This window comes from Eptatretus burgeri, chromosome 8 (assembly GCF_056783735.1).
Source record: "Eptatretus burgeri isolate ZD-2024b chromosome 8, Ebu_testis_v1, whole genome shotgun sequence".
NCBI lineage: Eukaryota > Metazoa > Chordata > Myxini > Myxiniformes > Myxinidae > Eptatretus > Eptatretus burgeri.
The window spans coordinates 55290962-55304044 of record NC_140968.1 but is presented as its reverse complement, the minus strand read 5'-3'; the positions used below and the strand labels follow the sequence as shown (position 1 = coordinate 55304044).

The 13083-nt window shown below is 40.3% G+C and overlaps 1 protein-coding gene and 1 pseudogene across 4 annotated transcripts in view; both read right to left on the bottom strand.

Annotated features, from left to right (window-relative positions):
* Positions 1-3539: 3539 nt before the first annotated feature.
* Positions 3540-12405, bottom strand: LOC147021783 (uncharacterized; annotated as a pseudogene).
* MPP7 (MAGUK p55 scaffold protein 7) overlaps positions 10099-13083 on the bottom strand; it is a 94001-nt gene continuing 91016 nt past the window's right edge. For all 4 annotated transcript variants that reach the window (XM_085892152.1, XM_085892151.1, XM_085892150.1 and 1 more), the window contains one exon: positions 10099-12605. In XM_085892152.1, coding sequence (XP_085748278.1) covers positions 12426-12605 — 180 coding nt within the window. In that variant the 3' untranslated portion in view covers positions 10099-12425. The remainder of the gene's footprint in view (positions 12606-13083) is intronic.

Sequence of the window (13083 nt, the reverse complement as noted above, 5' to 3'; positions counted from 1 at the left end):
TTCCCTCCTACACCTTCCGAGTTTCCAGTTTTCCTTTCTGAGTCTTTGCTTCTGTATCCATCTTGGCCATCATAGTGTCCTGAACTTGTGGACCACACGATTCATGAAACTACGTGTCCTTCCCTACCCCTCATTCCTCCCCACACCCAGTGTTTGTCCGAGTCTTCCTTTATTTTATCCTTCATCCCTGCTGTTGGTGTTTCCCCCTCTTTCTGCTGTTCATTTTCTTCTGTTGCATCCTGATCCCTTCAGTGTTCTCGCTCTTCCACGCGCCTCGACTCTGCATACAAAAATATATACACAACTGCCACATGCCGTCCAACAACATCCACACGACTACCTGGAAGAAACTGATGGATCACCTCGGCTCAACAAAAGCATCCTCAAAAACTCTGTTTTGAAATATATATATATATATATATATATATATATATATATATATATATATATATATATATATATATATATATATATATATATATATATACGTATACATACGTATACAATGGTGTGCACTTGAGAAAAGAAGGCATATTAGATAGTGTCCTACATGTGTGGATCATACAATGCATGAAACAACAAATCGACACAAATACATTTGTTCGCAAAAAAACAACAACTGTGGAGCACAACTTTGCTAGAACACTTAGAAAGAACGATTAAAATTCCAAAATACAAATAGGTATTTTTCGAGGAGATAATCTCCCCTTGAATGTTCTTCTGGCTTTGGACTGAACGAAAGGACGACCAAGGATGAGGACTCTATGTCTACTCCAAAAGGGGAAAAATTAAAATAATAAACAGTCACACACCTGCTGTATATGGATGCTCTGAAACATGGCAAATGATGGAGATCTCGGAAAATACATGAACAGTTTTAAGAAAATGGCAAAACTGTGTGAGATGGACAACTGTAGGTTCTGCAAACAGATAAAACAGAGTACCAGTCACCTTATTTCAGGATGCAAAATACTGTCAGAACCATACACACAGACACATTACGTGTGCAGTGTAATCCATTGGCATATCTGCAAAATAATTCAACATCCCAGACCTTGACAAATAATGGAAGCATATCCCACAATGAATGATTGATAATGATGACCTGACTATTCCATGAAACACACACAGTGAAAACAAGGCGGTGAAACCAGATACAGTATAGTACATTGTTAATTAGTTTAAAATTTTGAGAATCGGTTAAGGTGGTCAAGTACAACAAGCCATAAACAAAAGAGAGAAAGGGAACGTCTAAGTCGAACAAAATCAACATTGTACCAGTTATAGAGCAAGTTGTGATATAATACAACCCAAAGCAAAGCTCATCATGAGCAAAATGCAGGCAAGTAAGTGATCACTCCACACAATGTTCTCCGAGGTGAGTGATTAAATTTAAGGGCAAATAACTCCACATAAGCAATACAACAAAAAGTGGTTTGACCGAGCTGTTTGGGTTAGGTAATAAATTCACAAGACATTATTTGTTAACTTACAACCAAAGTACTGTAATGATGAACATTAGAACATGACATAGAAGGAGTACTGCATATGACAGAGACAAAAATAAACAAATCGATACACAACACTATTGGAATAATGTATGGACACAAACAGTTAATTTAACGGTGAGGGTTGAGAGTCGGCAGAGGGGCGACCTGTTTAAGATTGTGCCCAATAGCCCAGGAGACTGCTTTGGCAGCACCGACGCTCTGTAGAGAGTATGGTCCCAATGGATGGATGGTTGAGAGTAGAGGGACTTGGGATAGGAAGAAGCAGGTGTTCATGTCTCGAACGGACTCCTCAAATAATTTGTGGGCTGCAAAGGCAAACGGGAGGTAAGCCTCCCATGCCTTCAAGTCAGCTGTTCACCACCATCTTCAATCATCCCCAATCTAAAACCATGATATTTTCTGCCCTTGTTAATACTCTCTCTCCCCCACCCCACCCAAAGTTCCAAATTTCCAGTTTTTCCCTCCTGAGAGTTTTTCTGTATCCATCTTGTCCACCACATATGTCCTTTCCTGCCCCCCATTCCTCCCAACACCCAAGGTTTGTTCAAGTCTCCCTCTATCTTGTCCTTCAACTATGCTGATCGCATCTATATCTCTCTCTCTCTACCTCTCTCTCTCGACCTCTCTCTCTCTCTCTCGACCTCGCTCTCTCTCGACCTCTCTCTCTCTCGCCCTCTCCCTCTCTCTCTCTCGCCCTCTCTCTCTCTCTCTCTCTCGACCTCTCTCTCTCTCTCTCTCTCTCTCTCTCTCTCGCCCTCTCTCTCTCTCTCTCCCTCTCTCTCGCCCTCTCTCTCTCTCTCTCTCTCGCCGTCTCTCTCTCTCTCTCTCTCTCGACCTCTCTCTCTCTCTCTCGACCTCTCTCTCTCTCTCTCTCGACCTCTCTCTCTCTCTCTCGACCTCTCTCTCTCTCTCTCTCGTCCCGTTGTGTCCTGATCCATTCAGTGTACCAACTCTTCCACAAGCATTGGCTGTGCAAAAATATAAAAATAAAATAAAATTTTAACAAAAATGTGAGCGACAAGTTACTTGCCCCAAATTAATGCAAAGCAAGTATAAGGTGCGTGCGAGTGATCGCTTGCCATTCATGACGACCTCGAGTAAGGATAATTTGAAAGATACCAATAAATATCACTGCAAATGAGCTGCAGCAGCAAGCTGTCTAGGGTTCAGTTACAATCCTTAAACGAGCTCTTGGAGTACAGATAATATAGTATGAAATATCTGAAAATTTACAAAATCGCTGTGACCCCTGGTGTACCGGCGGAAAATGGATGCAGCGACGCGCTGCTCTGGCGCTTGCTCCCATACCTGACCTGACATAGTACAACCCTTGCCAAGAAACTAATTTGGCAGCATTGACGCTAGGTAAGAGAGTATGGTACATCAGAATCAGAATATATTCAGACAATATCATCTGAAAGAGGGTGAAGTGTTGTAGTTGTTGGCACTTGCATAATTGTAAAAAAAACATGGATGCAAATCTAATGTTTAACTTCCTGATATAGTTTGTCATTTTCCCCGAAGCTGAGGGCAGCAATATCAGACCTGATGTCTTAGTTTATTTGGGGCTTCTGAGATTTATTCTTCTGAGTGAATTATCCGATTACATCACTGCTGGGTCACAAATTCTTCTTCATTCTACACTAATAAATCCATTATTAGTCTAATCCAGTCTGCTCACTCCAAATCCTGTGTCCTTTGGACAGCAACTCTCCCAGAAACATCCTTCTCTCCAATCTCCCTCAATCTCATTTGATGTGGCAGCACATAACAACTACTGCTTTAATCATCAATCTGTCCGTGATCCGCTCTACCCCAGGTAATAATCAACGAGCAACTCTTAAAGTTCACATTACTGTTTTGTTTTCTCTGTTGCAACATTCCTTGCATCAACTTCCCAGAATGTTCATGTGAGGAAAGGCTTAAACAACCCTCAGCAAGGTTTACAGTATGGATTGTTGGTAAGGTAATTACTTGCAGGTGGATGCTGATGTGTTGCACACGTGTGAACAAATCAATGCACAAGTGTTACTGAAAAAGAAAAAAAGAAAAAAAAGGCACGATTTACTGAAGAACTTGTATTCATGTTAAGAATCTTAAATACTCGAGTCAGATCGTGTTCAGTTTAACCAAAGCCTTGCATCAAATTCTGCAAAAAGGAAATGTTCACTTGGCAACCTTTTCATTCTCCAGAATACCCAATTGCAAATCTCAGAAGAAATGTTTCCTGTAAAGGGACTGAACTTTAACCTCAAAATGGCACAACCAAGAAGCACAGAGGTTCAATACTGCTAAACAGGTACAATACTGCGATACAGGTACAAATTGGAAGCGGGAGGTGGACGATTCTGGATACATCATTGGTACACAATCATGGTGGAATCAATTGTTGTTACAATCAGGAAATGAACAACAAAACAAATCAAAACATATGCATCAAATAAAAGATGGTCAGCCAGGAAAACCATTCATTATATACCTGTTGGTTACAGTGCCTTCAGAATGTATGCACACCCCTCGACTTTTGACACATTTTGTTATGTTACAGGCTGAATTTAAAATGGATTAAATTTACATTTTTTGTCACCGATCTGCACAAAATAAAATACCTCATAATGATAAAGTGAAAACATGTTTTTTTTGAAATTTTTACAAAATTAATGAAGAATGAAAAGCTGAAATGTCTTGCATCAATAAGTATTCAACTCTTTTGCTATGACACTCCAAACTGAGTGAGATCGATTTAGGTTTGAGTCCTTTGGCCTCTAAAGCCAGCACGATCAAGCCACATATTAGTTTAGCCCAATCTCTCAATGGTGAAGAATCACTTACAAAAATTATTGGATCCAGATTCGGATCTTCAGCAAAATTGAAGCAATTCTTTCTTGTCACACACCCAACGTGTCCACCAAGTTTCGTCCAAATCCGTCCACAAATTTTTGAGATATCGTGCGAGATATCGTTTTTGGCCCTATCTCTCAATGGTGAAGAATCACTTCAAAAAATTATAATATCCGGATCCAGATCTTCACCAAAATCTAAGCGGTTCATCCTTATCAAATACCCAACCTGCCCACAAAATTTCGTCCAGATCCTTAAACAATTTTTTGAGATATCCTGCACACAAACAAACAACCAGACAGACAGAGGGTGAAAACATAACTTCCTTCACCTTCAGTGGCGGAGGTTAAAAAAACGCAAGGCTGGGGACATGGTGACAAATCACCTTTTGACAAAGGGGTGTGCCAACTCCGCAATGCGAAGGTTATGGCATTTTTTTTTTTTCACAAAATGTTCGGAATCATCAGAAACAAATGTACCTGCAGGTGCCGAGTGACATTTATAGAAAATGACATCATTCAAATCTGCTCAGAATCCATCAATCCATAGCTCATATTCATGGAACAAGCCAATTTTATTTATTTATAATCTATTCATTTATTTAATCCTCAACAAAAAATAATAGCAATAATAAACCAGGCGTACGGACCTTTTGCAACTGAAATGAAACACAAAGGATGTACACAAGCACGTCGCCATAGTCATGCATTGCACAATCCAAACATGATACAGCAGTCCCTCAATTAATAGAGGGGGTGGGGAAGGAAATAACGGGGAAAGAAAAAGGTCTCTGCACACAAACTTAAGACAAATAGAAAATATATTAATTTTCAGTTTAACAATATTAGTGCCAAAAGCAGTAAACCAGTGTTGACATCAATTTGAGTAAAGACAATAACAAAATGTCCCAAAGTACCGCAGTAAATGCTTATCAAATGTTAAAGCTTATTTGGACAAGTGGAGAATAACAGTTTTCAATACGAGACGATTCTCACCGCCTTTGCCAATAAATTTGCATATAGTTCTTGCTTGTAAGAAAGCATCGCCAAATCCAAAATGCAACACCCGGGAGTTCTCAAAGAAGGAAATTACAACCAGAAAAACATCCGGGTATTTAATAAAAGATAAAAATTAAAACCGCATTCCAAAGCAACTCCAATTCAGAAATTTGAACTTTGTTCTTTCATAGGAACAATCGGAAAACATGGAGGTGAAAAAAAGAGGCGTGCTTTTACTCAAATGGAACAACTACGATCCCAACGTACCTTGACTTAGAGCAGAAAAGATATTCACCTCGTTGTGCAAAATGCAGCTCAAAAACAGGAAATAGGTTTTTGTGCAAAAACATGAGAACAGACACTTGAGATTAGAGACTTAGAATAAAGAAGTGTAAAACTGCTGGAGCACTGCAAAAAAATGTTTTTAAACTCCTATAAAATCGATCTCAAGTTCACAGGAATATCAGGTGGCTAGGTGAAATTACCGTTACTGACCGGATAAAGCATCAAATTTTGCATTGACTCAGGGTTCAACATAATTTCAAAATCTGGAGTGGGTACCAAGCTAAACGACTTCCACTTTATTCTAATTCCAAGATAGCTGCCTTGATCACACCACACCTGATTAAAGACCAGACAATTGACTATTTACCCTCTCTGTATGGCTAAGTAGTATATTTTATGGCACAAAATAAATATAATAGGACATAGGACCATAAAGATTTTAATTTTAAGGCCCGGTCACACCTTGACGTTTTAGCCAGCGATGGCAACGTATTAAAATGTATGTAAAACGCTGGCTTACGTTGAACTTTTGATGTTTTTTTTTTAAAGATTCGGACGTATTCATAGCGACTTGGTCTTATGTATAACGCATTGGTAACAGACACAGAACGTTTCGTTGTGTTATAGATAACTTATACCAACGAATGCTGAACCTGTTGTCAGCCTACACAACCGATGCCCAACGATAGTCTAACTTAGGCATAGCGCATTGCACGCATCGCCGACGATGTCGTGACGTAGCCTATTAAAAGGCTGACGCACAACGATTCGAATCATAACTGCCGTAGAAATGGAAGTGTCAACATCGCGGTCACACCTTGGCGATCTTGCCAGCGTATGCCGACCTAAGAAAAATGTGTCTAAAACGTTGGGGCACGTCAAATACGGTATGAGTAAGTTTGGTAGACGTGAGTAGAACGCTAAAGCACGCTATCATACGTCGTAGTAAGTAGAGTACGTCAAGAAATTTTAAACATGTTCAAAATTTTACGACGTACTCGGCGTATGACACACATCCCGCATGCGATGGGGATAAGTTTTACACATGATATGTGGACGCTTACACACGTTCACAAAGGTTACTTATAAGCTACTCATAAGTCGAAACACGTCGCGGTAATGTCTTTTTTACGTGAAACTTATTTCTAACTTATGTTTGACGTGCTTTGAACCAATTCTTTACGTAGTCCCAACACACATCGACGTATGTAGACATATTCCAATGACGTCTTCCGGTCGACAAAAAAAAAAAAAATGAACGTGTTTCTAGCTTACAACTGCCATATAAAGACGTGTTCCCAGCGGTTTTGGGAATTGGTATATAAAAATGCTGCTCATAAAAGGGGAACCCAACAGTGTTTTCGAGTCCTTTTTGAGTCGATGTCCATGTCAGCAGTAACAGTATCAGTATCAGTATTAGTATTAGTATTAGTAGTAGTTTGTTCATGTTGGCAGTCGTAGGTGAGTGTGAGGGGGAGGGTGTGGGTTATGATGGATCGGCCTTGCGTTTAACGATTTAAATGATAAACTCAACGATTTAAATGGCTGCATCTCCACTATTGAAAGTAGACGCTTGTGCTCAACAATTGGATTTTTTTTTTACACTCAACGACTTTTAAACGGTACCACTCAACTATTTTCATTGTTTACAATGAGCGATTTAAATTGCTGTCACGTTTTATGCCTTCGTTTTTTGACGCTGGTGCTCGGAAATTTTAATCGTTTCTCTTGAACGTGCTAAATCGCTCAAACCCCACTATTGAAAGTAGACGCTTGCGCTCAACAATTCGATTCTTTTTACACTCAACGACTTTTAAACGGTACCACTCAACTATTTTAATTGTTTACAATGAACGATTTAAATTGCTGTCACTCGCCTTTGTTTTTTGACGCTGGGGTTTTGAAATTTGAAGCGTTTCTTCTGAACGTGTTAAAACGCTCAAACTCGACTATTTTAAATAGACGCTGCCGATGGACAATTGGAATCATAGCCAAGCTCGACATCGAAGTGTGAACATCCTCGTCATGCCGAAGAAAAGTTTGAAGAATGCTGCAAATAAGTGTCCTGGCCGTGGCCATGGACGCTGACGCAAGGACGATCCATTATACGACGTCTTTCAGCCTATGAGTAACTTAAAAGTAATGTCTGTCGATGTGTGGCAACGATCGCGTAACGTGCCAACAACACGTTAATCATAGGTTAGAAATAAGTTTCGGGTACGCTAAACATTACCTCGGCGTGTCTCAACTTATGAATAACTTACAAGTAGCATGTGTTGACGTCTGTCAACGATCGCAGACCGTGCATACAACTTGTGGCCAACGTAGCGGAACATGTGAGTCATACGCCGGCATACGTCGTGAAATTTCAAGCATGAAAAAATTTGAGGACAACCAAAAAGTACAACGTTTAAAGCCAACGTACAACGACGTATGGCAGTGTTTTTGAGCGTGCTCTCAATGTTATCAAAACTTACCCATAACGTATTCAACGTGTGCCAGCGTTTTAGAAAAAAAATTCAAAAATCGGCATACGTTGGCTAAAACGTCAAGGTGTGACCGGGCCTTTAAACATTTTAATGTTGATAGAAACAAAAATCATGGCCAAATTCAGGATGGTGACCATGTTTTTCAGGTCAGAATATATATTTCTCGCAGCTTGGAGTATTTTGCGTGTTGCTTTTCATGAGGTTGTTTTAAGAAGAAATAATACAGCATTTCTGATTCCTACAAACCTGTATATGAATACCCTAATGTACTTTTAATGCAGTAATGTACTTTTTATACGTCTCTGTCTTTTAGAGTTCAGGCAATTTCATACATCTACATTGGCAAAGCGGTGAGCAATCGAGTTAGCTTTGGAACATTTATATGTAGTGCAGTCCCCTTTGCATGAACATCTGATTAATTCTCTGCAAGCCTTAGAGACCTCAGGAATTGTCATCGAAACAGGCAACCATGTTCCAGACTCCTTAACCCAGCCAAAATCTTGGGGGGAAGGAACCACTTGTTGAGTTTCTGTGCGGGTTGTCCAGATTCCTGCCTGGTATATCCCTCGTCGAAGATGTTGAAGCAACGCATTCTGAGTAGGTGGTAAACGATCTATTGAAAGATTTCTCTGACATAATAAATCCTGTCGTATTTCATTAACAGAGGTCAGTGGGCTGCTTTTATCATCCAGGATAATAATTCTCTCAAGGAGTTGGAAGTTATTGGAATCAGTGTCAAGTTGCAGAAATGGATGTTCTGCAATATGGAAGAAAGTTTCTGTTACATCTTGATATGCGTGCCACGCCTGCCACACTGACTTTTTTTCCCTTTCCCCGGAAGGCAGATGTAGTGTCGCATCCAGATATTGCATGGAAGACAGGCAGTGCAACTAATTTTTCTGGTCCAAGATTAGCGCTGATAGAGTTTATGTGATGGTATCTGTAATTCCTGCCCATACCAAAGGCAACCCAGACATCCACTAAAGGCTGTGTCCTTGTAAAACAGTGGAATTTGCCAACAAGTATGACGATAACATCAGTATCTACAGTGCGTACTAAAACACTTTTGCTGCCTTGCTTTAGACTTTAGAGCATGAAGTATTTGAACAACAATCCGCGTGTCCACTTCCTCGTGATTACATTTCCCCATTTGTAAGGATGACCCTAGCGACAAAAAAGACTCATCCGATGTGAGATAGAGAGATGTTCCTTCTGGATGCCTGAACTGTGCACCCTTGCCAGTTAGGAAGCTGAAAAGCTCCTTTTTATTCTCTGGATCACATAAAAAGCCTAACCAATTCCCTGATAGCTTTGCCTGATTTGACACCTTCCTGCGAATACCATTTCCTCTTTTTTTCTGGAGTAGATTCTTTCAAACTGTCTGAAATATGTGTCCCAAACTATGTCTAGCCTCCTTGTATCTTGAAGATGCTTCTGCAAGTGAGGAATAAATACTTTGTCAGCGTACTCACTGAAGGTAGAAATTCCATTCGTTGGAAGGCAGTGAACAATTACAGCTCCATCCAGTACCTTACAGTCAAATATTCCTGGTGGATCCATTTCATCAGATGGCTCAACACATTTCAGTAAATCTGATTTACTGCCTGGTAGATGAAGCTTTCCAAAATCTGATAGTGAGGGTGGGAATGACTATCTCATGGGCAAAAAAACTTCCAAATCAGATTCTCTGTTTTGCATAGCTGACCAAACAGAGCTACATTGTTTTGCAACACCTTCATTTCCTTCCCCTGCTTTGACACTTCCTTTTTCTGAGGTCTTCTGAACAAAGCCAATGAATTCTTCTTGATAGCATCATGAATAGAATGGGTACAGTCCTCAAGAACACATTTCACATAGTTCTGGTGCTGCTTTCTGCCAGTTTCCTCGAGCGCATACAGAGAGGTTATCACCGATTCATCTGCACAGGTGTGGTTGTCCAGTGAAACAAGTTCTGGGAAATCATCCAAAAAAAAATACATTTTGAGACTGATTTAGGACTGGCTATGCCTGTTATGTCTCTCCAGACTGTGCATTAGTGTCTGATTGTCAGCCATCTTGGATTTCCATGTGTCAGGTGACTTCCATAAGGCGTTGAAGGTGGTACCCACCCTGAAATCAATCTATAGGTTCTATAGAAACATCATGCCAAATTTGGTGTTTTTATCCACCAAGTAACGGTAATTTCTAAATACGACACTAAGCCACTTGATTAGAAGCCATGCACGGGAACACTAACTAATTAAAAACCACTGGAAGTGTAGGGGCGCTTGAAATGTAAGAACCCATACTAAAGTAGTCGTGAGGCAGGTTAAAACCAATTAAAAATATTAAAATCTAGGTGTTGCTCGAATCTTGGGGCCTTCAACAAAAAAAACTCAAGAGCTATAGTAATAGCAAATTGCCAAAGGTCATGCCATCGATGACCAAAACGTGGTCCAAGAGCAGTCGAACACCATGTCAAGAGAAAAACAGTGCAAAACACTGCCCAATCAAACGGCTTCAAGACAAAGGGCCATTTTAGAAAACAAAACATTTCATTAGGCAGCCCTTGGAAAAATATTGAACTCTCTCTAAAGATAAGCAAAATAAGCAAAACAAATTAAAACGATTGTGATTGAAAAATTAGGTTGCCCAAGAAAACAACAATAAACAGATCTGTCCCCAAAACCGGTGTTTAGAAAACAGACGAGAAGAAAAAAAACAAAACCAATTTAAAAAATTGGCCAAAGAAAATGATCATGCCGATATTAATTTTTTTTAGTTTCCACAGAATGCAGCGTCACATGTGAACAGAAAAAAATATTGCTGCGTGCTTGAAAGGTGGGGAGCCCCAGTAGTGTACAGGAATTCTGGAAAATACCGATGTGTTTGTCCTGTCAGCTTTACCCTGGCGGAGTGCACCTTTGTGGGTATACACGTGGTCACACCTCATCAAGTAGTTTATAACCACATGGATTCCCATAAACTGTTATCGTGCCCCTGCCCTCTTCTTTTTATGATTATACAAACCTTCACCCCGACCCCCAATTCACAACAGACCACCAAGCCCCACTAGGAACATGCTGCAGGAAGACAGCTAGTGCGGAGAGATCAGTATTACCTCACAGAGAGAGATCAGATATGGCCGTGACATTACGTAGGACATCAGAACAAAGCGCATTGATGGAGGAGCCGAGACCAGAGCAAGAGAATGCGAGAGTTGGGAAAGTGTGAGCTGCCTTACCAGAGAGCACACAAATGGCATCGCTCCCTTACAAATTCGATGATGACTGTGTGTTTTCCAGGCGCCATTCCCCCCATTACATTCTACTGCCCAGCTGAAAGGTATATTTTGTTTTTTTTGCAACCCCCATCCATCGCGACACTATTCCTTTGTTGTCAGGCTTGCGGCCATTGTCACAAGTTAAAGACTACGTGTTCCATGTTGGCTTGTCAATGCTCCATCACAGTTCGTGTCCTTGTCGACCATAATGTGCATATGCGAGTAGTTTATTCATTCGCATTTTTGTATTTATGATTATAAATTGTCTGTCATTAAAACTGTCAATTAAATTACGAATGCAGGTGAACATTTTCTCTTCCCACCATCGGGCTGTTCGGAAAACTGGAAGCCGTTGGTTGCCAAAGAAAACACCTGCGTTAGTAAATTGATTCAAGTTGGGAAAGCAGGAATTTCTTTTTGATGCCCCATGTGTATGGGTTGGGTGAGCGAAGGTGAGCATGCGACAATACCTTAAAATATTTTGCAGTGTTCCCAAAAGGCATACTATGACAAATACAAGTACCATGCTGATACAGAATAAAAAGTGACAATACAGATGATGATGACCAAGAAACCGTACCTTTTTGAAATATTACTTTTTACACGAGTCACATACCAAACGATCCGTGTACCCAATACGTATGTACCTAACGTACTATGGAATGATCCATGTACCAACTCGTCACTAGCAGCAAATCATGCTCAATGTAGTGATAGCATTTTGACGAGTCTTCCTCCGTTAGTACCATTTAAGACAACACCATCCATGTTTTGGATTCTGCGAACTCCTTTCCTATTGAAGGCTAATTACTTGCTGTTTTTTACAAAATAAAAAAAATTAAAAAAAAATTAAAACCTTAAATTATTTGAATGGATTACCAGTTTAGTAAAAAGTTCTTGCATTAGCATTTCATTTACCACAAAATAAATTTGTTCAGAAGGTAAACCAAGAAGAAGCAGTGAAATGCAGCGAAAGAGAGAGGTTTAAAAAGGTACATCGCGAGGTGAGACATTTTTGTTGAGGTTCTTGTATGCGGCATTATGACAGCACCCAGCTCAATGGTACCCAAGCTGGCTCATGCTCCAACCGGTGCAATGCACGCTGCAACTCTTGAAATGTAGTGTCGATCTGATCGTTGACGAGTACGAGGTCAAACAAATAACCATATTGTGCTCCCATGTGCTCTGCCGCAGAGATCATCTCCTGCAGTTCCTCATCCTGCAAACAAGCATGAAGGCAAGTCATCGTCACAGAAAGTAAATATCGACCCAAAATCACTATGACAGGAGAAACGGCTGTTCTCGTTCCATTATCGTCGTTTTTTTTTTTTTTGATCGTTTAAAGCTTTTGATTACGAATCAGGGTTAGCAAATTAAATAAACGGTATTATTCCAATGGAGCTAACTTTAAAAACCTCTGCATGTGCAAGCAGTTCATAAGATTTTGTTCCGTTTGCACCAGTATCAAGTTAAAGCCATGATGGAGTTGAGGCTCGCCGTGTAGGTCCGGGCCTTTTTCCGAGTTCAGCTCCCAAATGATGCATTTGTAGTCAGTAGCCTGCCTGAGGTCAGTTGGTCAATCATTTATCGAATGTCAAATAAAATTGGGCATTGCTGGTTTGCATCAGTCAAGCCACGCGTTCTGGTTTGCGATTCTTGGCACAAGGTACCTTTATTGTTTTGCTTTTTCTTTATTC